Source organism: Argiope bruennichi, chromosome 10 (genome assembly GCF_947563725.1).
Source record: "Argiope bruennichi chromosome 10, qqArgBrue1.1, whole genome shotgun sequence".
Lineage (NCBI taxonomy): Eukaryota > Metazoa > Arthropoda > Arachnida > Araneae > Araneidae > Argiope > Argiope bruennichi.
Window position 1 is genome coordinate 49,563,114 of NC_079160.1, and position 26,864 is coordinate 49,589,977.

General features: G+C 28.2%; 1 protein-coding gene across 1 annotated transcript in view; it reads left to right on the forward strand.

Annotated features, from left to right (window-relative positions):
- Window positions 1-3,114: 3,114 nt before the first annotated feature.
- LOC129988833 (corticotropin-releasing factor receptor 1-like) overlaps window positions 3,115-26,864 on the forward strand; it is a 241,572-nt gene continuing 217,822 nt past the window's right edge. The window contains exon 1 of the mRNA XM_056097107.1: window positions 3,115-3,975. Coding sequence (XP_055953082.1) covers window positions 3,900-3,975 — 76 coding nt within the window. The 5' untranslated portion in view covers window positions 3,115-3,899. The remainder of the gene's footprint in view (window positions 3,976-26,864) is intronic.

Sequence of the window (26,864 nt, forward strand, 5' to 3'; positions counted from 1 at the left end):
CGTTGTTATTGTTTCAGGGAAATTTTTATTCCTTCAATAAACTATATACGCATATAAGTATAAATAATATAATGGTAATTTCTTTTATTCAAAATCTTGCTAAAAGGCAATCAAAGATACTCTTTGTAAGCAATTTTTACAAGAAAATTCGCATGCATTTGTTTACTCGGCAATTTGACACTTTTAATACTAATAAATTATAAAACATTAAATAGGCAATGATTTTTAAAAATCAACCATAATGATTCACTTCTGAAAATATTTCATTTGATAGTTCAATTTTATCTTAAAATGGAATGTAATAATCTAGAATTAAGTAGAAGTTATGTAATTTAAATCTGTATTATAAATGAAAAAGTCATGTCTTAAATAATGTTAAAAATGTTTTTAAACAATATTTGCTAAAAAATTTAAATTATTTTACTATACGTTATTCCTTCTAAAAAATTAATTTTGCTGTGAATACTTTCTACGCTTGTAATCTAATTAAAAAACATGTGTTTTTTTCCCCCAGTGAAATTGCATCTAAATGAAATTATAAATTACAATATAAGAATTATTGGTTTCTTTATTGATAAATTTATATGCAACATAAAGTGAGTCAACTTCTATCATCATTTTAATAAACTATTATTTGAAAATAAAAATTTTAGGAATGGGAAATATATGAGTTTTTGTAAAGACATGTATTTAACGCAAAGTAATGACAGTTTTAAAATATATACATTATTATTCTCTGCTTATCTTATTATTTAACAATGCCTACTCATATTTCAGTGAAAAAAGTGAAAAGAAGTTTAATTCTATTTCACTCTTATAATTCTAATTTAAAGTAAAAATCTAAATTGTTTTTCATTTGTGAATTTAAAATTAAATGCAAATAGAAATATATGATTCAACATCCTTCAAATTAAAATGATATTTGAAGCATTGTAAACATGTAAAATAATTTTTAAAAATTTAATTATTACATTTTTTTTTTTTTTTTTGCTCCCTGACTTTACCTTTTTATTCGATAGACTGCAAAACTAAAATTTTTCAAAATTTGTTATTTTTCTTTTCATTTTTTTTAAAAAAAGAATTTAATGGGATCAAAAATAACATCGAATATTTATAAGTATTATGATGTTTATAGTTCTCCCCTGGAAAAACTGCAGGAGATAAACGGCAAAACTAAAATTTTTTCAAAATTTGTTATTTGATTCCTTTTTTTATAAAAAGAATTTAATGGGATAAAAAATAACATCTAACATTTATTAGTATTTTGATGTTTATAGTTTTCTCCTACTATCTAGAAATTGCTTTATGTGACATGCTTGAAGAAATTTTTTTTCAAAATGTTATTCAGAGCATATTATTGAACCTTGGAACTACCAAATTTGACAAATAGTTATTTCTTGGAAAATAGTTCCTCATTAGGAAAGGATCTTTAAATTGTAAACATATTTTTAATTAAAATTTAGCGAAATTTTAGCATTACGCTCTCGTATTAACATATTTGCTGTAACAGGCATTATCATTTATTTCTATTATCTCTGAACTATAGAAATAATAGAAATAATTATAGTAGAAATAACTTATCTAGTGGGAAAATAGGTATGAATCACCTACTTTAACCGCTTACAATAAAGAAACAATTAGTGGTAGTTTTGTTTCTGTACTGTACTTTCTCCAATTTTAATAAATAGTTAAAAATATTTTAAATATAATTTACATTAATACTTTTCAATATTTTACTAACTGCATTTATACACATGATTGTTACGACGATATTGAATACATTTTTTGATTGCAGATTATCGTTACGATATAATGGAACAAATTAAAAAAAATCCTAATAAAGATTTGAAAAAAAAGTTTAATAAATCTATATCTTAAAATTTTTAAAAATCTAAAAAATCTTGATGAATCAAACCCAAAATGTCACCGCGTTCTATATTTCGGATGAGGGATTCGAATTTCGCGAATTTTTTTATGGATTAGTAATTAACTTGCATTATGATTTTGTAATTATGATTTTAGTCAGTATTTCTTGCATAAAAGAACTGTAATGTGATTTCTAAAAAGAAAAACTTCTATGCATTTTGAATTACCACGAGAACGAAAAGCCTTTTCTGTATTTACTTTGACATACAATCTGAATGCCTTTAGATTAAAAAATTTTCAGAATTCGAAGGCGGAATTTGAGATGTTATTTCCTCCAGAAATTTGGTACCAATATTCTACGAACAAAATGAAAGAAATTTGTAATACGAATGAAATAAAATAATAAAATGTAATATAATTTTGAATTTATTTTTCCTCATAAATGCGTCATTTGAACACATCGAAGTCTTGTGAACAGAGTTTGTGAAATTCCGCTGAAATGTTTTTCTTATGAGTTTTGACATTCAAATTATGTATATATTTTCTGTAATAATATATAAGTAAAAATTAAAGATAATCTTCTTACTGTCTAAAACTACTTAAAACTTTTACGCAACTCAATATTACACGCTTTAAGTGAAAGTTCTTTATTCTCAGAACGAGGAAGTTCGATTTTCCATTGATGGAAACACTCGTGATGTAATAACTCGCGCACATGCGCACTGCAACTTCCCCGCTCGACTCAAATGTTTTGGGAAAAAGCCCGCCAATCGGTCGCAAACGGAACACCGAGTCGAGCGGCTTTTATCCCGGTTCTCTACCTAAGGACTGCTTATTCCGTGGAAAGTATAAGGCTGCGAACTTTGTTGAGAAAAGATTTTAACAGATGTAAATAGTAGCGAATGATATTTGAAAATTTCTGTTAAAAAGTGTTAAGAGTTATTTTTACTTAAAAAAAATTATAATACTTGTAAAGCTTTTATTAAAAAGTGTTATTTCTTAAATTTAAGTTGAAATTTATATATTTTTAAAGAAGAAAAATACTTAGAGATTATTTAATGTTTTTATTTGAATTTTAGTTTTTTTTTTTTTTTTTTTTTTGTTATTCGGTATTTTTATGATTTTAACATGATTTAAAGTTTGGCTTGAATCATCAAAAGTGAATAAAATATTTTCAATTGTAATTTTAATAAAATTAGGACAATGCTTTTTAAATTGTGATTTTTAACTTAATTAAAGGTTTTTAAAGTGATGAAATTTATTTTGAAAAGATCTTAAAGCCCTTTGCGTGGAAGAAGTAAATAGAAGTTTTATAAAATACGGAATAATAATGGTCTAATGTTTAAAAATTTGAGTAAATTGGAAAAAAATCATTTAAATGAATATCACAGCACGTTATTTTTCATTTGATGGTATATATTTCATTTAAGGATTATATATTATTCACAAGATAAAATCATTTTATTAAAATTAAAACAAATGTTTTTGATAATTTTTTGAAACGAAGATGACTTTTTCTATAATAGCTGCTAGAAAAATGGAGATAAAATTAGACAATTCTAAATACTAGTTTAAATAATAAAAAAAAGGAAACAATTTTGTTGAATGAACGATTGCAAATAGAGAGAACTAGAAATGATTGAAAAGAAAAAGACTGTGAATTTCTTTTAATTGTGAACTTCTATTAATTGTAAAGAAACAAATGTTAAACATGCTTTTCACATTCAAAATATTTATTCAAGAAATATAGACAAAGCAAAAGAGTTTCTAAAAAAGAATCTACTTGCGAAAAAGACTTTTTTCGAAGAAAAATGAATTCTGAATTCATAAAAATGGACCTGAGAACAGCAAATATATGTTGATAATCGTTCATTTATATAACGTACAAATTCTGAATGGACTTCTTTGAATGGAACTAGTTATTTCAACGACTTTTATTTTAAACATAATTGAACAGTTTTAGTTCATTGGAATTGATTTTCACGGCTTTAGATATTCAGCTCGAAAAGTCGAATGAAAACTGTCTAAAAAAAATGGCAGACGATTTTTTGCTAACTTCAGCTGAAGAATGCATCAGAAAATTTGGAAGAAACAATACAGATAAAAATGGTAAGTCCAATTTTAAAAAAAATTTTTCTGTTACACATATTGATTTTTGTAATATAATTTTATTCACTTGTTGGTCATGTTCGATTTTAAAGAGAACAGAACGAACATTGATATTTTCTCTCTGAAATCGCCGTGTTTAATAAAAAAAAAATAAGATTAAACATTAAAAGCTAAAATTTCAATTCAGACAATATAATTTTTAAATTTAATTTGTACTTGAATCTACGCTTTAAAACAATGAAACAAGAAAACAAGACAAAATATGAATTTTGGAGCATATTATTTATTGCATTTCTAAAAGATGTGTTGGATTAAAGCGTTATAGGCTTTATAAGCTGTTGAAGTTGTGTTCCCAATTTTTGTGAAACGTCAACGTTAAGTTACGGACGAGCAACCTTTGTTTATTATTTCTGATATGTTCTTTAAGAGAATGGTTGTATTGTTCGCTGTGATTTATTAGTATCGCTTGAAAATTATTGACACTTTTATAGATTTGTCGTCTTTTTTATCAAGCCATTTCCTTTTACTCAAAAATGAACGAAAAGGAAAAACAAATTTAGGAATTCAAAGCTTGTTAGTGTTTCATGATTGGTAGCGACTTGCTAATCATTTTTTTTGTGTTAGTTCAGCTTACAGTTATTTAAAATTTTAAAATAAGTTAAGAAATGTTGTTTATCTAACTTTCAAATTTAATGCAATATTTTTGCAAAAGTATTTGGGTTTAATAAAAGCTGTCATTTTATTCGACAATTTTTTTTCAATGAAACAATAGAAAAAATATGAAATGATGAAACAACTAATATAATTTTACAAGTAAGTAATAGTGGTCAAATATATTTAAAGAAATTAAAAATCTGGTGAAGTTTATTTTACAATAAATACCCCTCTAAGAAATCTATTCCTTAAATATTTTGTTAAGAATAAACTAGATGCTATGTTGGGGTTATATTTTTATATATTATATTATATTTATATTTTTTATTATATATACTTATATTTTTTTCAAACAAACGCGTAAACCCTTTTCAATATACAAAAATTGCAAAAATCTTTGAAACCTCTCATTTAGAAAATAGTTATCAATAAAAAAAAATTACGAATTTATTTTTTTGTCGAATGTGAAGTTGATTCTGTTATTTCTAGTTGAAAATAATAATTTGAATGGAATTTTGCTCATCGTAATGATAAATATAATTTTTACTTTTTAAATAACTGGATATAATCTATAATTTTAAATCGATGAAAATTTCTTTTATGAAAAATGCTCAGATTATCTTAATTTTCTTTAATTTTTCATTCATTATAACGATTTTATCTCTTTTATGAACTAAAATATTTTAGAAAATGTTTAGATTTGTCTTTGATTTTTTGAAGGAGAAAGTTTTATTGTATTTCTACTCAACAGGAAAAACAACCTCTGTTACATTTATGTATTTTTAATGTAATCTGGATCATATACATTTTAGTTAAAAATTTGTCAGAGTATAATTCCTGAGAAAGATATTCTAAGTAAATTTCAGAAGTCCTTTTCATTACCTGTGCAAATGTAATAAAATGTTTCTGATATAATTCTTCTTTGAGCCAGAAGAGTTGAATTGAAAATGACACTGGAGTCAGATTTAGTGAACAGCATTTTACCATTGACGGTAAATCCAGTAAATTCACTTTTTCACTGGAACAAGCAGTTGTGCTTTTCTGTTTGTATGGATGTGCAATTTCTTCCTTTAGAGATTGATAGCTTTTTTCCATTTAAATATAAATAAGAAATGAATGCCGCTATACGGAACTTTCAAGAACGATATGCTTTTTGATTTAGAAAAGACCTACTTTGTTTACTACGATCGCTTCGGGTCCTAAAATCTTGAAATGCACTCAGAAGATTGTTTTTTGTTCTTGGTTTTAAGTAACGATACATGTTATTTGGGATTAGTTAAATTTATTTGAAATAGATTTTTTGAATTCTGAATATACCATTCAATCAAAGTTTTCCTTTTTCATTATTTGAAATAAAGTGCTTGTAGTAAAATGAGATTTCATAATTAATAAGAAGAAAATTTAAATTCACTTCCAACTTTCATTGATCAAGGAGTATTAAATAAATATATTATTAGTCTGATCTACAATTTATTGGAATCTTTAGAAATAACATCATAACATGAGGTAGCATTATCTAAATAAAGACTTTAAAATGTCATAATTTATAACATTCAAGAGACAAAGTTTCTCACAAGCCTAAATTGTATATTTATTTATTTTTCAGTTTGTAGTGTAAATATCTGCAAAGGTAATAAAGCAATATGGAAAATATGTTTAGAATAGTAATTTTGAACTAAAAAGATTTTAATTAAAGATAATTAATTAAAGACTTCAATTGTGCAAGGTAGTACTTGCTATTTTTAAAAAATTTCTTGCTTTAAATCAACCATCTAATATGTGAGTTATTTTATTAATTTATAAATTTAACCGTCGTCATTCTCTCAAAGTCCATCCTAGACAGTGTATCATTTTATCTGGAATGGTGTATGAGAAAAAAACTTTTTTGATTTCGATAGTTAATAAACCCTTTCAAAGTTGCAAGAAAAAAAAATCGCAGATCAATTTTTTAAACCAAAAATTTTAAAGATCTGTAGCGATTACGTTTTTTTTTCACTTTTTTAAATTATAAAATGAGTCTTTGTATTCCATGAATAATAATGTACTAATAACTTTTTCGACTGCAAGGTGTTAATTATTTAAAATTAGTTTTCAAATGACATAAAAATGAAATGATTGAACTTTGTATTATTATGTAATTAACTGTTAAAATGAATAAAAATAGCATTAATTTGACTTTTCTACCTCATTAATGGCTCTGCAAGCAGACAATAATGAAATTGCAATCATTTTAGTTGAGAATGAATTGAAACTTTCAAGAATTTAAGGTGTGGACTTAACTCTAAGACCGAAAACATATCTCGTATTTCGGTAATTTTTTTTTTTTAACTTGGTTGTGTTTATATTGGAACTAAAAAAAATTATATCCACTTTTTTTCTTCTATTAAAATATCTTACACACATTACATATCTTTTACAAAAATATTAAAAGATATGATAATAGAAGAAAGTAGCATAAAGTAATTGCTATAATCTTAGAATTGTATATATATATACCGATTTCAGAAATATTTTTGCCGAAATATATTCAGAAAAATTCAATATTTTGAAAAACGCTGATTTTATGTATAATTTTATATAAATATATATATTTTTTCCTTCTAATCTGTCTTGTCTCGATCATTTTGTAATAATTTCGTCTAATAAAAATCGATGTTTAATTAAAATTACAAAATGAATGAACATAAATTCCTCGTTTCGATATTTTCGTGTACTAACGCATCATGAAGTGTTTTGTGGTTCATATCAGTTCATTCAGTTGTGGGATAACCTACAATTGTATCAAGAACATCCTACAATTCATTGTATTTCTACAACTATTAAGGACATCCTACAACTGTTCTTGAATCAGTTGTAACTCATTTGCCTATGTCGTTGTGTTCTAGAGCATTAAATTCTGAAATATAAATCTATTAATCCACCTTTTGGCGCATTGGGTCCAAAATTTGACATAGATCTATAATTCTAATGGTCATCTAATGGTATTATTCTAATGATAATTTATCTATCTAGCCGTCTGCACATCAGATGTACATATCACACCCACAGCTTGTTTGAGTTGTAGTCTTAGCTCTTTCTCTGAAGGTCATTGCGTTATGAGTTATTTACAAACAGGCAATATTTCATCTTTTTTGTTTGGATCGGGTGGAAGGACTCTGAAACTTGGCGATTTATCACACTTTCGAGTTCGAACTTTTCAACTTTTAAAATAATTTATCTTTGTATACATTATCTATGAAAAAGTTGACGATATCAGTTGTAAGGTGATTTTTACTTTAAAAATTATACTCTATTTTTTAAAAAAATGTACTTTAAAAATGTCCTTGACAAATTACTTAAAAAAAATGTAAAAATTTTCTTGACGTTAATCGGAAATATTTTTTTTTTGCATATCACATTTACATCTTTTATTGGGAATATACGAAGAAATCGAATTGTAAAAACATTCGCTATTACATTTACGAACTTTGAATCTCTCATGAAATCAATTCCTTTGAAGGACAAGAAAAGTAATCAGAGAGAAATATTGATTTTATATGTTAAAGAAATCAAGCAATAATATTTTATATACATAATTTTTAAAAATTTGAATATGTTTCTTTGTTGCTAGATCAAAAGTTAGATATTTGTTTGATTTTATACTCATTTTATAGCAAGAATTTTGTCAAAATTATTTAAATATTAAAATTATACATTTTATTATTTATGTATATTAACATATATAAATAATAAAATACATTTTTGTATTATATTATATCCATATATATTTATAATATAATATAAATATTAAATTTCTTTAAATATATAATTATAAAGAAATATAAATTATAATTATTAAAAAATTGTTGTTAAATTATAAGCAAAATTATTTATAAGCTATATTATTATTTCTTTCATTTATTTTTAATTAATGGTTGAAGCTATTCTATTCTATTTTTGATCTTCTTCTATATTGTTTTTCTTCCCAATTTATTTGAAAAAAATTTACTAGAGCAGTATTTTTCCTATATTTTAATAATTGTGTTTGGGGAATACTTCTAAATCAGTATATGTGTGAAGGATATTGTTTATACATAAAAAAAGTTTGGCTATCTTAAACCACATGAATTAATTTCTTTTTATAGAAATAGAGGAAAAATAATGAGTTTATCATTGGTATTGTGAATATTAATTCAAGTTACTTTTATATATTTTTAAAGGCTTGTTTATCGCGTGCTTTCCTCGATTGTGGTAAAAAAAAGCACTGATCCATGAAATTGAACAAAAGATGATAATGCCTAGCTAGTGGTTATAAAAAAAATATATGTATTGTATCTGAAGAAAATGAAGATACATGCGAAAAGAATTGCTATAAAACACTATTTTTTCGCGAGTCTGCAAATTACACGAATTATATACTCGTTTGCAAAAAATTTTCTCTTAATTGACCAAGAAATTTCTTGAACAGGAAACTTGGCCAACCAGTTCCAAACATTCTTTTTCACTACTTGTCGAGCTATAATTTTGCAATTAACTCTTTCTTTAGAGTTGACTACAGGTAAAAATATTATTTTCTATTAAAATCTCATTTGTATTGTGTTCGGAGCCTATTTTTGGAGAAATAGTTGTGAATCAGTACCCAAAGACGTATGTAAATTGTATAAATCATATTAATCCGTTTTTGAAAATGATTTCCTTGCCATTATAATGTATAATGGTTAAAATTTTTACATAGTTATTCTTCACTTTTTTAGATTAATTGAAGCTTATTAAGAAAACTGGTGGGAGTTATCTCTCCAGAACTTTCTAGCATATTTTCTAATAAACTTGTCATGCCAGAGAACGCTTTGAATGATATCGGAATACAATAATTACGAAATATTAACTTTTGGCATGAATATAGCATTTTTATTGAATGTATCATGTTATAATTGGCGAGTAATTTGGCGATTAATCTCTAGTATGTGATCCGTAAATCGAATTTATGCTTTAGAGACGTTTTTCTCAACCGATTGAAACAAAAATTTGACACAAAACTGCACTTGTAGTCACAAAATGCCATACCAAATTTGATATATTTAAGTCATTGCGTTTTTGAGTTATCGTGCTCACATGTTTCTGAAAGTACAGACAGACAGACGGTCACCCCATTGTTGAATTTAACTCAAAATTTGATAGGTGTCTACATTATATAATTAAATCTGTGCACCGAATCTTACTCTCTTCGTTTCGTTGTTATTGGGCTAACTTATATTCGAACAACCGAGTTTCCTCTGAATAGATTTTATTCAAAATTTGATAGAAATCTGGAAATTCGGTTCAAAGACTGTATACCAAATATCAACGCCCTAGCTCAAATGGTTTTTCAGGTATCTTTGTCACAAACAGAGAGACGGACATTTTCTAAAAATGTGTTTTTCGAACTCAGGGAGCTCTAAAACGTGTTATTCATTACTTATGAACTTCATTAAATTCGCGAGTTTGAATTTTTTGACGATTACTATACTTTTTCTATACTTCGTATAAGAGAAAGTAGGAAAAAATGTCCGAAATGTGTGAAAGTAGGAAAACTGATAATCTGTTTTAGTCAGTACAAAAGTAATTATGATATTCATCGGTTACGAATCATGTTTAATTAACACAATTAAAACAATTGAAGTTAAACAACCAATCAATTTATTATGACAAATATACGGCTGTTTAATTTTCGAAATTATTGTACTTCTTGAAGGAAGAAAACGGATGTGACGGTAGAATTATAGAATAGACGGAAAACGGTAGAATTATATTAGTCACATGATATAAAATCACACGAACTGTCTCTATTGGCATTTGCCTTCACAGTTTTTTCAAAGTATCGGTACTTAATAATCTATTAAATTTTACGATAAATAACTTAAAATAAGAGTATGGGAATTATTTGTGCGATTGGGAACATTAATGAGATCTCACAATTATTTTATTTATATTTTCTTTTACCTTTTTCACTTCTCGAAATTTCTTTGATATTATGGCACGGTTATTTTCTTTCAGCAATTTTGACTAAATATGCTATTATTTAATTTTTATTTGTTGTCTTATCCTATATTTTTTGAGACCCTTTTAATTTTATCAAACTGATTTTGCTAGAAAAATCCGCCCTTCAGCGGTATTTTTTTTTTCTTTTCTCGATTGAGAAACTTAAAAAATAAATTTAATTTTTTTCTGATGATAATAAGAAGAAAGTGAGTGTATATATGCAAAAAAAAAAAAAAAAAAAAAAAAAAAAAATCCAGCAGAACTTTAGAAGTTTTACTATCTTCCGTCTTATTCAGAAAACATCTTCAGTTTGGTTTACTAAGTAATGATTTATTTTTGTACAAAACTGTATTAAAAATTATTGTTATTTTTTACTTTCACAGTATCACTTCAGGGCATACCTTTTCCTTTGATTATGACTTTTTTTATTTTAAACGACATCATTGGAACACAAAGAAAGGGCAAATTATTTGAAATGGCCTCTCTAATCTAACAACAGCTAATTTCTAAATCTTTAGGGATACACAAATAGCTACGATTACATCCTTTTGATGAGTACAATACCTTCTCTTTATGTACTGCGTATATGTGAAAGTAAAATTTGTTTTAAATATGTTACTGTTATTTATTTATACATAAAATAGAAACTCCCATTTTTTGGATGCATGATTTTCACAAATTTTAATTTCATCTGACTACTTGCCGGAAGGACTGAAATTAATTAATGAATACATTAAATTAATTAATTGAATACATTAACTTGAGAATATAACAAAATGAACAATTAGAATTTTAATACAGTCATTCATTATTTTCTAAAACAGAGATAGCATAATCTAAAATAATTCCACGTTACTTGACGATTTTCATCTATCTATACTTATAATAAAGCTCAATGTGTGTGTGTGTGTGTTGGCGCTCTACAGGCCAGACCGTTTGACATAAAGCTACCAAATTTGGTACATGTATACCTTGGAGGTTGGGAATGTGCACCTGGGGTTTCTTTTTTCGAATTTTTAATTAGAATTTTAATTATTAATTAAAAGCTAACTTTCCCGCCAAAAAAATCTTCCATTTTTCCCACCGCCAACTTTTCCGCCAAAAAAATCTTCCATTATCCCCAGCGCCAAACGAGAAAGGCTTCAGTTTTTTTTTTCTCCCAACAGTAATGAGGCTAGGGTTAAAATTTTTCGGCGGATTATTTCAATCGGTTCTGTTTATTTTCTTAATGTTTGATGCATTTAAAATGAAACATTGTTAATGAATCAATCTTTCAGATTCATTCTGAAGTACTTTTGAATTAAAAAAAAACAGAATAAAGGAAATTAAAAATATATAATCTGCATAGCGTTACCCCAACTGGCGTAGAAAAAATCACGTATTTGCGTTGCGTAACTGGCGTTGAAAATTCACGCATGCGCATTCTGTTCTGATTGTTGCCATGACAACGTTATCAATGGATGATTTAAATTATTTTTGGGTTAGTTGCATGCTTTTGTAAGTAAATTGTATTTATGTTAGTTATATATTTTTTGTATATGCTTATAGTTTTAAGTACATCGTTTTTTAAATTGTTTTTTTAAAACCTGTTTTCAACCGTTTATTTTAAACTATAAGCATATTATTTTTTGTATATGCTTATAGTTTTAAGTACATCGTTTTTTAAGTAGTTTTTTTAAAACCTGTTTTCAACCGTTTATTTTAAATGATTCGTTTTATTTTCTTAGTGCTTCACGCATTTAAATTTAAACATTGTTAATTAATCGATCTGCTCATAATGAATCTAAGAAAATTTTGTTGACCAACTCTTGAGATATTACATAAATTAAAAAAGATATTCTTTAGTGCCCATAAAGTTTAAACGCTGAGTGACTCTATTTTCAGTAATCAGATTATAAAAAAATGCTTTGTTTCAGTAAAAAATATTATTATATTAATTGAAGATAAATTCTTTCCACTTTAATTTAAAGCATAAATTCTACGGGTGCTAACAGAAAATGAGAGAGATACATATTACGTTATGACTGAAGGCCTTTATAATATTATGAATGAATTATATGATAATCAAAATTTGAAGTTTTAAAATATTTTGATGAAGAAGCTATTAAAGTAGAAATTGCATAAAATATTTAATTATTAAAATTTTAACGAACATTAAGATTGGCGAACCGGCTGGTCGCCAAAGGCGGCTAGTTAGTTTTATAAAAAAGAAAAAAGTAGATACGATATTGAAATATAAGTACAACATTAATATTAACTCTGTTCGAGTGTATCCTTTGAAGTGAGTATATTAGCACATGGTAATTTATTAATTAGTCTAACGGAAGTTATACCTGTTTATAAATATCTAATGGTAATTTATTTGAAATAGCAGAATATATTGTTGAATTTCCGATTCTTTAGGTTTCATATTACAAAGTGAGGATATAAAAAACACACACACCCATTTTTCTGCTAGTGACATTTCTGAGTATAACTTAGTTTTAATCCTTTGACAGTGTGTGACAGATGATGAATATTCATGGTTCAATGTTCCGGCTCGGAAGTATTGAGAAAATGATTTTCGATAGCTGATCAATACTTATTTCTGAAATCTTATCTGAGCATATGATTGAATATAAATTACTTTTTCAAATCATTTATTAGATGTCCAGGTCGAATCATTTGTCAGATGTTAGAATTTTTGCAAAGAAAAGTTTTTAATGAAATTGGAATAAAGGAGTTCCAAATTTTATTTCGTAAAAACATATGTTTATATACAGATTGTCCACAAAATGTGGAACAAGCTATTATTTCTTTAATATTATAATTAGACACATGCTTCCAGTTACAAAGTTTTATTAAATAATGGGGCAATTGAATAAAAACAGTGTATATTGAAAAAAAGTTTTAAAAATTATTTTTCTATCCCACATAGTGTAAAAATATCAACTAATAAAACACATACGTACACAAAACTTTCACATTTATATCTAAACATTCTCCAGATATATGTTTATTTTTAAATTTATAAGGACAAATCACATATTTGGACGAAATCATTTATTTCTCAACTGCAAATTTATTCAAAATAGGAAAATGTAATACTTAAATATTTGTGTGGAAATCACCGTAACATTTGTCTGAAAGTGCATTATGCGTGACTTCAAAGAAATTTGTTAGTCACGCATAATGTTGTTCACTTTGATTGGTCGACAGTTGAAACACCGACTTTATAAAGAAGGAAATGGAAACGTGAGAAAATGAACGTTAAAGATATCTCAGAGAAGTACTGGAATGCATAGCAATATATATATATATATATATATATATATATATATATATATATATATATATATATATATATATATATATATATATATATATATATATATATATATATATATATATATATATATATATATATATATATATATATATATATATATATATAAAGCTCAATGTGTGTGTGTTGGCGCTCTACAGGCCAGACCGTTCGACCTACAGCTACCAAATTTGGCACATGCATACCTTGGAAGTCGGGAATGTGCACCTGGGGTCCCTTTTTTTGAATTTCTAATTAGAATTTTAATTATTAATTAAAAACTAACTTTCCCGCCAAAAAATCTTTTCATTTCCCCACCGCGAAACGAGTAAAGCTTCAGTTTTTTTTCCCACACTAAAGAGGATAGGCTTAAGAAATTTTCGTCAGAGTATTTCAAAGGATTCTGTTTATTTTCTTAATATTTGATGCATTTAAAATTAAACATTGTTAATGAATCGATCTTTCAGATTTATTCTGAAATACTTTTGAATAAAAATAAAACAAAATAAAGGAAATTAAAAATTTTTAATCTGCATAGCATTACCCCAACTGGAGTAGAAAATTCACGCATTTGCGTTACTATAATTGGCGTTGAAAATTCACGCATGCGCATTGTGTTCTGATTGTTGACAACTATTATCAACGGATACAGACTTGACTTTGAAGGCTTAATATGTTTTCGACAGATTATTTCAAACGATTCTGTTTATTTTTTTAGTGTTTGACGCATTTAAAATTAAACATTGTTAATGAATCGATCTGTTCATGATGAATCTGAGAAAATTTTGTTGGAAACTTCTTGAGATATTATATAGATTAAGAAAAATATTCTTTAGTGCCCATAAGGTTTAAATACTCAGCGACTCTGTTTTCAGTACTAATATTTAAAAAAAATGCTTCGTTTCGGTAAAAAAATATTATTATATTAATTGCAGTTCAATCCTTTCCACTTTAATTTAATGCATAAATTCTACGGGAGCTAACAGAAAATGAGAGAGATACATATTACGTTATGACTGAAGGCCTTTATAATATTATGAGTGAATTATTTGACTATAAAAATTTGAAGTCATAAAATATTTTAATGAAAAAGCATTTAAAATGGAAATTGCATAAAATATTTAATTATTAAAATTTTAACGTGCATTAAGATTGGCGAACCGGCTGGTCGCCAAAGGCGGCTAGTATATATATATATATATATATATTGTTCATAGTTATGTGCTTTACAAAAGAACAACATACTTTACTCGGTACTTGAAGATGCAACATATTCATATACGTTTATAATTTATGATGTTTTTAATCACAATGTTTGCCTAGATGTAAAAGAATACAAACATAGCATGCCTGATTCCCGGCATTCTTCTAGGCAGTATTTGATTTGTCGATATGATGGGAGTTTCACGGAGCTCTTAAACTGAAGGTTCTCAACCTCCGGACATAACAGATGAATAGAGTAATGGTATGGTTATGAAACAACTTAGTAAGTGATTGTGATTAGAAAATAAAAATAAAAAAGATTTAGAAGATTCTATGCAGTGTGTTTACCGAACGGTTTAATGATCACAAACAGGAGGATCCTTGCTTGCGCAATGAAGAAAGGATTGGATGACGCATTATATATGGAAATGATACAGGAAATGATTATAGCCTGTTTTCAAGTTACCCTTTTGCTCGTGTACGAACAGTCTGTCTAGAGTTCAACAGGCAACTTAGAAAATATTTCATTGAAATAACTAGCATCCATGCAGTATTTGTCGAATCCGTGAACTGATACAACAGTTACATAGACAACTACACGATCGGCGTATAGAATTTTACAATTGGGCCCTACCTTAGATAAAATCAAATCATTCTTTTTTTTTGAGAAATGTAATTTGGAGAGACAAATGTTGCTTTAATCGAGATAGAAATATAAATCTTCAACATTTGGAATGGCACTGTTCGTTCTTCGTACAAGAGGTTCACCGTCAGTGGCAATTTTTGTTTATAAACATGCTGTGCGGTATTTTTTAACAATTTCTTGGTTCTTTCCATTTTATACAATAGTGTGATTAATAGTGACTGATATATTCAATTCATTTTGATTGACATTGTGTCTAATATTCTACGAGATACCTGATGCTTCCATCAGCCATTTTTTTAGAAACCTCAAAATGACTGATTACAAGAGTCATCAATCTTTCTGCGCCAAAAATGCAAATGAACATACAAGAAACTTAATTAAACGCGTCTGATATCTTATAGCAGTGTGAAGAGATATAAATAGCTTATAATTGTAACCTTTTCGCCAATTATGGTTTTGAGACGCCATTTATTTATTTTTCATTTTCTAGTATATATAAAATATATAAAAAAAAATCATCAAAAAACTCCAAGTTTTGAAGTCCTTTCAGACATGTCTGAGTTCGAAAAACTCATTTTTGACATTATATTGGTCTATCTGAGATCCCAATAACTTAAAAACCATTTGAGTTTGATGCATGAATATATGGTCTTCACAAAATTTGTAGATTTCTCACAGATTTTGAACGAAATCCATTCAGAGGAAGTCTGTCTGAATTTGAAGTGCTCTATGGATAACATACAGTATGGAGTCTTAATTCTAAAGCGTAGATTTTTTCCTCAAATTTTGAACTAAATGTGTCAAAGGGTTGACTTCTACCCGTCTATGCTTTTGCATGCATGTGTACGTGTTAAATCAAAATCACGACCTAATAAAATGAAGTTTAATACACAGTTTAATTAGATTAAATGTAGATCCTTAAAATTTTTTTTATCATATCCATCAAAGGGTTGACCGCCTGCTGATTTGTAAATACATGTAAATGCGTATACATACAAATGCGTGTACATACATGTAAATGCGTATACATGTAAATGCGTGTACATACATGTAAATGTATGTACATACATGTAAATGCATGTACATACATGTAAATTCGTATACATGTAAATGCGTGTACATGTAATTGAGTATACATGTAAATGCGTGTACATACATATAAATGCGTATACATGTAAATGCGTATACATACAAATGCGTGTACATGCATGTAAATGCGTATACATGTAAATGCGATAACTCAAAAATATAACTAACATAACTAAATAAAACTAACATGAATGAAATTCGGCACATTATCTTCTTATTAAAATTATAGTTTTAAGTCAATATTTCATTTTAATCCTCAAAAAAAAAAGTGCATTAAATGCATATTTGGTCTTTTTCACTATATTACAAAACAAAATTCTCCCGTGCGGTACACTGAAAATAAAAATATGAGTACTCAGGTGTTTACGGCCTTGTCCAGGTTCTGCAATTGTGTATGGGCGTGCGTGTGGATAACATCTTTTTCTAAAGAGAATGTGAGGAGAATTTCTGATATCACTCTCGCTGTTCGTGTTTGTTAATCCGCCAGAAATCATAGGGTCGCGGTTGCCTGGTAGTAAGGTCTCGGCTTCGGAACCGGAGGGTTTCATGTTCGAGACCCGATTCCACCGAAGAAGCGTCGTGTAACCGGATATGGTGTGCGTTAAATCCATCAAGGCCAAACGTCCTCCTACTGATGTGATGTGGAAATTTGAGGGTGGAGTGCCAACTCCGGTGTCGTCCACGTCATCTGACTGCTATTCAAAATTACAGGATTCGTCTCAAAATAGACCTAGTGTTGCTTTTAAACAGGATTTTAATGTAACTAAATTAAACCGCTAGCCATCATTGAGGAGAAAATTCCATTCCCATCAATCAACAGAAAAGCATAATAATTATTTCGAAAAAATCTTTAAAATCTTATTTTTAATATGGCAGTAAATTTTTGCTTATAAAAGGTTTGACTTTGGCAAGAATAATAGTTTCTCGCAGAGCACTTAACTCTAATGCATTTCCCACCGAACAACAAAGATTATAACAAATCACGAAAACGGCAAGACTTCGAACACAAAAGAAACGGAACTATGTGGCAGACATTTATTTGAGTTAATTATTTCTTAAACTCATAAGCTTAAGGCATTACATCATAACACTAAAACGCGCGTTTCAGAAATAATCCTATTACGTCCACGGTACTCTTTAATTCTTATTTCTACGCCATGAAATGAATTTTACTAAGATATTTCCTTTTAATTATCGCAGCTGCTTTTGTGATATTTTAAATTTTTTTGACAACATTTTTCTTCTAAGAGGATTAATTATCAGACATTTTAAGTTCGTGATTTATTATAATAAACAGCAAGAGATTGAAAGTGGAAAAGTATGAAACGTCTTATGACGTCTGAATTATTAAGTTGTAACTTAAGGGCAAGAGTCGGTATCACGCAAGCTCGTTCAGGTGTTTGTAGTTGAGAAATTATTAAATCTGTATGCTAATCTCTGAGGATCAGAATTTGCATTTCTAGCGTAATTCATTTTGCTCAGGTGATTATATCTTTAAATACATAGTTGATTTTTATATTTTTGTGCATGAAATAAGCAAAGAGAAAATATTAATAAGATAAACTGCTAATAACTTGCATTAAAATTTGTTATTTTGTACTAATTTGAGGTTAATTTAGGAAGGGAATTATTAGCGTCGACTGAAGTGAACAAGCAGCAAATATGGCAATGTCACGTTTTCAAATGAAAGGAAAATAAAGATAATTTTATTTCTAAGTGCGGACTTGTTTTTTTAAAAAAGCAAATGAAATTCCTATTTCACATGAGAAATATACCAAAAAGAAGTAGCGTAATCATCGAAAAATTCTCTTTTGAGATTTTTATGCACTTCCATGTTTTCCGAATTCGAATCAGTCATTTTTGTAATTATATCTGCCAGTCTATGAACACGATAATAACTCACTGTCTACTCCGACCCGCTCTGAGGCACACAGATAAAATCTGAATTACCGCATCTCCATGTTAACATTGGGTCAGTCCTAAGGTCCATTACCGGACACAGTACAACTTTTCACGTGGGAAGTATGTCCAGTCATCAGTAGGGGGTAGTCGCCCTCACATCATTTCTGTAGCCACAAAGGTGGCGATATCCAACCATCATGCCGTAAGCTTGTCATTCTCATATCTGAGGGGCCTCTTCCTCTGGGATAGTGAACAGAATAAAAAATCACTTAATACTAGATGAATAAAATATGCTATATAACGTTACATTGACAGTATAAATTTCTATCAAATTTGAACGAAACCCAACCATTGGAGGTTTGTTTGTCTCTTTAAACGAGTAAAAAATAACTCATCAACTACAAACTATAAAAAGCTAGATACATAAAATTTGGTGCATATTTATGATAATGCGTTTGATGATAAATTAGATTGGCTGTCTGTTGTTTTGCGTATTCAAATGTATATAAAGGCAGTAATCGAAAAATTCAACATCTTAGATAAATGAAATTTATTATGTATTTTTTGTTACTAAAATTGTAGTTTTGTAACAAATATTAGTTTCTACCCATTGAAAAACAAACATCCAAAATGCATTCGCAGTTTCTATCCATTACATACTCGTGGCTCTCTCAATCTACAGGAAGATGGGAAAAGAGGAGATGTATTTCACTTTTGTTGTGACTCTTCTGTTTTATTCTGGTCTCCGATTCCTTTAAATAAATATCTGAGCATTCGTGGGATTCATGGATTTGTCCAAGGTGTGCAACTCTTATGCGAGAAGGAGAAGGAATGCGTTTTGAATTTTTAAAAATCTACCTTATGTGATAAATTTTATACAAACGTGCCATAAACTTAAAAATAGCTTCGACAAGAATGCGATTTCAGATGTTTTTACTGAATGTAATATAATCATTCGTAAAAATGGATTTTAGATTTTGCTTTGCTGCTTAGAAAAGTCATTATCATTTCGAAATGATTCATGTATTAAAATTCTTTTATAAAATTCACATTTCGCTATAATTTTTTATGCATGATTTCTTGTTAAACAATACTAAAAAAGTTTTAAAGACTTATTTTTTGAGAATAAAAGAAAATATAAATTTTTTTAAAGATATCTGTCCACAAAAAATGAGACTTAACTTCTCTTTCCTTTTTTAAATAAAAAATTTCTCTGTATATCTTTACACCGTAAAATTCAATTTTATACGCAAAATTCTTTTGACATAAAGTAAATACCAGGTTTCCTATTGCTGCATATAGGGACGTAAAAGAAAATATAATACACCATAAAAAAGATTGAGTCTAAGAAAAAGATTGGCAGGTAAAAGAAAAATTCTTGCAGAGGTGTCACGCTTCCAAACGCTTGTAATTTTAGAAGAGTGTCTTCGGTCTTTTTGATGAGACCGTTTAGCCCAAGTAACAATTAAGTTTGTTTTGCTGGCATGAATATTTATTTTAGCCGGTTTTATTGTTAATACCGAAACTTACATAAAGTCGATTATGAAGTGAACTATTTTATTTTAGTTTCATCATAGTTCGTTAAACCTGAAGTCATTTCAGAAATGTAAACTGTTTTATAATAATATTGTATAAACAGGTCGCTGAAACTTAAATAATTTTAAAACATGAAAACATACAATATTTTTGCGTGATGCATGAGTTTGCAATAAAAAGAGGATTTTTGGTAAAAGGTAGCTGAAGTAAAAACTAGCAGTAGTGGTCTCCTTAAAACTTTCCCTCATACTCTCCAATAAACTTGCCATGCCAGAGAAGGCTTTATTGGCCAACCATAGTTACGAAGTAGCAACTTCAGGTATGAATGAATCTATTTTTATGAATCTATCATATCATTCTTTGACAATTAATTTTCGGCATGCGGGTAATAATATCTGAATATCAAATTTGTGTTTTAGACGCGCTATTCCCAATCGATTGAAACAAAAATTTGACATAACACTACATTTATAGTCGCAAAATCCCATACCAAATTTGATATTGTAATGTCCTGATCTAGACTGATCAAATAACGAAGCAGAATTTCTAGACAATTCTTTATTTTACAGCCCTATATATACAAAGAACAACTTGTTCTAATCTTGGTTAAATAAATAGTTATTTACACCTGTAGTGGGAGATACAACAGTTAAAATCGAAGGTTTTTCTTGAAACTCAGTTCTCCATCACGTCAACACGTCCACTGCAGGGGTAGTTTCTCAGACTCGTGGGCGAACTCGTGGGCGTCGTCCAACCGTCTACTGCAATAGTTTCTTCTCTCCCTCCTAAAAAAATCTCCGCGCTTTATTTCGGCGACAATCTCCACCTCTTAATTTACATTGGTCATTTGAACTCTCTTTCGGCCAATCGGGGTTCAGCCATATGCTCTCTCAGCGGCGCCAGTGGGTCGTGGGAGGGTCCTTTCACAAAGAGAAACATCTAGCATCCAGATGTTTGGACTCCCCTTTCTCTTTGAAAATACTATCAATACCTCTTGGACGAGGAATTCCACATGTGGTCTGTCACTGTAGTCGCTAATGAACAGATGCGAGACCACCCAGGTGAAAAGATCCACCATCTGGCTATCTCGAAGGGTTTAGTAAGTAACAACGACGACACAGCTGACTGTAAATGTCTTATCAGTACTGAGAAACGGGGAATGTTACAATATGTTTAACTCATTGCGTTTTTGATTTATCGCGTTTACATGTTTCTGAAAGTACAGATCGTCGAACCCCTGTTGGATTCGCACAAAATTTGATATGCGTCTATACTAAAAATGCTAAATCTGTGTACAGAATCTTATCTGTCTAGCTCTCTTCGTTTTGTAGTTATCGTGCTAATTTATATTCGATCAGCCGGACAGACATCCTCTGAACAGATTTTACTCAAAATTTGATAGAAATCTGCTAATCTGCTGTAAAAACTGTATACCAAATTTCAACTGTCTAGCTAAAAGTGTTTTTGAGTTATCCCTGTCACAGACACATAGACGGAAATTTTCTAAAAATATGTTGTTGTTTTTTTAAATTAAAAAAAAAAAAATTTTGGTTTAAAATGCGGAGATTCTTCAAAATCTCGAGATCGATTTTTTTTTTAATTACTATATTTTCTCTATATTACGTGTGCGAGAAAGTAAAAAACGTTCTATAATATTTAAATACAAATATTAAAATATACACATTCTTAGAAACTTTTACAAAAATATATTGCCGATAGAAATAAAAAAAAAAAATGCCATCAAACTCATATGATCAAAAGCTATTGTTACTCAAACTTCTTCTAAAACTTTTAAATTTTTCTATAAATTTTATTTATAACAAATAATTGCGGAAACCTAATAAAAGATTTGAACAAACCTCTGAACGAAATGCCTTTCCATCGCATTGCGTTCTCGCTACGTGGACAATAACAATAATAGCTCTTTTCTTTGTTTACTAATGTAATCAGAAAATCTGAGGTTTGCTAGTTATTTGTATTTCGGTATATTTATTATTTATCACGGAAAGCAATATGTGTTCCCTTTTGTTATTTTGTTTGGTGCCGTAGAAAGAACAGATGATTTATTATTGCAATCCCAGACTGAATTATTTGTAAATGAATAAATTATTTATTTTACCTAAAAAAACATTGAGGTTGTTCTTTTCTTTTTTGGAATATTACTTATTTCAAACAAAGACTAATATTTTTCAAATTAAAAATTTCTGTTGCTTTTCAGATGTAAATAAAATTACATTTTATAATCCATCTCATAATCATATATTTTTATTTTCAAAAAAATCTTTAACGTGATTAATCAAAAATAAGTATCAACAAATTGTAGTATAAAATATTTTACAAATTTATTGATTCTTGGAATAATATAAATAAATAACCACGACATCATTCTATTTCATAAAATATTATTTATATGTCTAAGACAGCAGGAATACACTTTAACTAATGCAATAAAAACTTTAATACCATATTTGGCTACCATTGGGTCAGTATTGCTAATCACAAAAAATATTGTTTGAAACTTTTACTTATAATTTTATCCCAACTATTCTCTTTAGTAATCTAGTTTTATAAGTCAAAATTTTATAGTTATTTTTTTATCCAATGTGCTATATTAAAAGTCTTACACCTGTTTTACTCATAGAGTCATGCACTTTCTTAATTTTCAATATCTGAGTACTCATCTAAATTTTGAATTTTGATCTAAAGCTGGAAATTAAATTTCATCCTACACAATAATTTTTTTGTTTTGTTCATTTAATGACACTTTTTAAAATATTGATTTCTTTATTTCATTTGCAGTTGTCAAAATAGGGTGTTTAATTAAAAAGTTAATTTTATTAAGAATTTTCAGTAGATGCTTATTGGAAACTAGCGACTTTTAGAGACCAGCTAGCCCACTGAAAATATTACTAGTTTTGTTTAATTTCAATTAAATTCTGTAACTTGAGTTTATAATTATCTGAACAAATTATCAGTGGTGCTCCTATATCAGGGCTGTAGAGCTGCAGCACCTTGTGAAGTCATTTTTTTAAATTTGCATTTTTGTTTTTATTTAATGTACTAACTTTTCCACTCTGAGTACCCGAAAAGTTCTGTAGTAACTTTAACTTCCTGAGAGGCTGACGATTAAAAACAAAACAAAACAAAAACGAATTGAGAAAAGTAAAAAAAATAAATCTACAAGCAAGAGAAATCCAAGCTGGAACTAATCTTTCGGCAGCTCCAAAATCACTCTCACACAATTGATTGATTAATTTAAAGATTAAAACCAAACTTACTCCCTTTGTACTTAGAAACACCAGAGTTGCAATTTCACTAAACCTGCTTTGAAACGCTGGCAATTGGTCCTTTTTTCTTCCCATCCAAATTTCGCCTTGGTTTTCTCAGTGTTTTCTTTCTTTCTTTTTCTTCCCTCATTGGCTATTTATAAATTTCAGTTTCTCTTCCTTGCTTCTTCGAAAGAAATATACTTCGTTTATTTAATGATCATTTTCATTTAATTTAACTAGCATTTAAAAAAATTCGTAAATAATTTTATAAAATGTTGTTTAGATAAAAAATTATGTAAACAAGGATCACTAATTATTAATGATTACGTATAAAAATGATGTATTTTCGTTGTTTCCACTAAGCGAATATTTGGTTAGAAATCTTACAGTTCATTCTGAATGTTGTTTAAGTCTCCAAACACAAAAATTCATTACCAATAAAAATCTCACACACCTAAATTTATTCTGAACATGGTTTGCAATGCAAAAAAAGCATTATTTTGTTTCCCTCGTTTACTTTATGGTGCAAATGATGCATGTGATGTTAATGGTGTGAATGATTTACGATATTTTCTGAAAAAATGAGGAAAAGTAAAAAAATTAAGAAAAACTTTTAAGGAATGGAATGTACTTGATATAATGATGCTTGATGACAATAAATTTACATCTGGTTTCGAAATTTAAAGTTTTAAACTGCTAATGGATAAACTAGCATTTTTTAAGTGCTTTTTCTTGATAACTAATATAGAGTTATATAAAATATATAGTTTATATAAAACTATATAAATTATATAGCTAAACTATGTAATTTTTTGCAACTCTGTTAATTTCTGAGATGATGAACTGCTACTGCAAAATGCATTAAACTGTAATAGACACTAGAACAGTGTTATTTTCACAGCTTTGTATCTGCTTTGTTTATTGTATGACAAAAACGTTGGAATGAAGTAGAGTAAAAACGTAATTATATAGGTAATCTATCTTTTAATTGCATGTTTCTTGCACCAAGGTAGGCGCTCACTTTTTTTCTTAGCATGTAATCTGTGCAGATAATAAAAAAATATTCTTTATTAATTTTAGCAAAGTAGGAAAATTATGCGATTAAATATTTTATGAAATATGAGAACGGTTTGAATTTCATTGCAACAGTGAAATGTATCATTGAAAATTATGCATTAACACATTTATGAGGAATTTTGAAATTTCCAGAGAAAAATTATGTAACATTAGAGTTACCACAATTAAAGGATACATCTTATATTTTTTAAAAAACTAAGTAAAAATAATTTTGGTATGATTATATTTTTAGAAGTTATTGCTAGAAAACCAAATCTTGTTTAATTATTCAATTAATAAATAATTCTAATTACAATTTTGAAAAAAATCGCTCGAAGATGCACATTTTTACTCTTTAATATAAATGTATACACCAAATTTAGTTGTTTGAAGCCAAACGATCAAATTTGCAGACCGCAAAGTAAGCACACATTCACTTATACTATTAATAGAGATTAGCCATTATTGATAATAAGATCATAATGAAGGTAATATTTTTCATTTTAGGATAGTAAAAACGTAAGCTTTAAAAATCATTTAACAAAACTCTATGATTAAACACTGCAATTAACCATTATCATTTAATTCATTTACTTCCATGATGGTGTATTCTATTTTCACTGCAGTGTTCATATTTAATTTCAACTATAGGCTTCAAATTGGATTTTGAAAAATTCCGTTGCAGTTAAGAAAATTACTATCCTAGATAATCTTCAAATTTTTATTAACAATAATTGATTGAAGATAACATCTTTTCAAGTAATCAATAAAATTGCATTTTTAAGGAGCTGCAAATGTACTACTTGCAAAAGAAGAGAGGAAAGTCCACCCATTTTGTTCTCTCTTATGAAGCTGTTCGTGTTTTTGCTGTCTCAGCGAACTGATAATGATACATAGCTGTTACTGTTATCGATAAATAAAACGAAACAGAAAATCAATGTAGTGATATTCATTATTATCAATTAGGCAGTCATGATAAAGTGAGGAAAAGAAAGAGAGTATCGCGTGAACTATTTTTCTTTTCTATTGGATAAGCATTGTTTTTTAATTACAACCTGTCACCCCGTTATCGCAGAACTAAGCCGTATAAACAGGGATTATTGTGATTGGCTGTTATGCGCCTTAACCATCCAGCTTTTACATAAGAGGACAACGAGCCGAGACAAAGTTCAAAGAGCCTTCAAATTGTTGCTAAAAGGCCAGAAATATTTTCCATCATTTTTTTAACCCTTATGCTCATTTTGTATAGATACCATACATACAACTTTATAAAAATATACTACCATTATAAAATAAAAATATATATAAAATATAAAAAAATATAAAAATATAAAATATAAAAAATATAAAAACATAAAATATAAAAAAATATATATATAAAATATAAAATAAGCTACCTATATACATTTTTTTTTGCTTTTCTTCAAAAAAGCAATCTTGCCACGATAAGGGCTAATGTTTTTAAATTTTCGAGGTATTACGGAGGAAGCTAACATAAATTTCTCTTAACTCCTTGTTCTAAAATCCTTTTCTTAAAAAATTCGTGATAAAAAAGTTCCTTAAGAAAATCTGCTACGTATTTAATATATCAGCCTTTTTCCGATTATTGCCTCAAATATGAGACACGATTTCTTACTTTTTCATATACGTTGTATAGATAAAGTATTGTAATTATACTTTTCGAACCCGAGACCCGAAATTCGAACCCGAGATTTTAACAAATCTCCACGTTTTAGACCTCCCTCAGTTAGAAAAACATATTTTTTGAAAAATGATAGATCGTCCGTTTGTTTATCTGTGATAAAGTTAACTCAAAAATTCTTTGAGCTAGATAGATGAAATTTGATATACCTCGCTTATACCGCATTTGAAGATTTTTATTAAATTTTGAGCAAACTCCTTTCAGAGGAAATCTGTATATTTATTTATTCGAATATAATTTAGCATGATTACTTCAAAACGAAGAGAGCTAGGCAGATGAAATTTGGTTCTCTGCATTTGCATTTACAGTGTAGACACCCCCGAAATTCTGAGCCAAATCCAAAAAGGGACTGATAATCTGTCGAGCTATACTTTTAGAAACATTCGGGGCCGCGGTGGCCTGGTGGTAAGGTCCCGGAGGGTTTCAGGTTCGAGACCCGATTCCGCCGAAGAACCGTCGTGTAAGGGGGTCTGTTGCACGTTAAATCCGTCATGACCAAACGTCCTTCCGCTTGTGTGGTGTTGAGAGGGG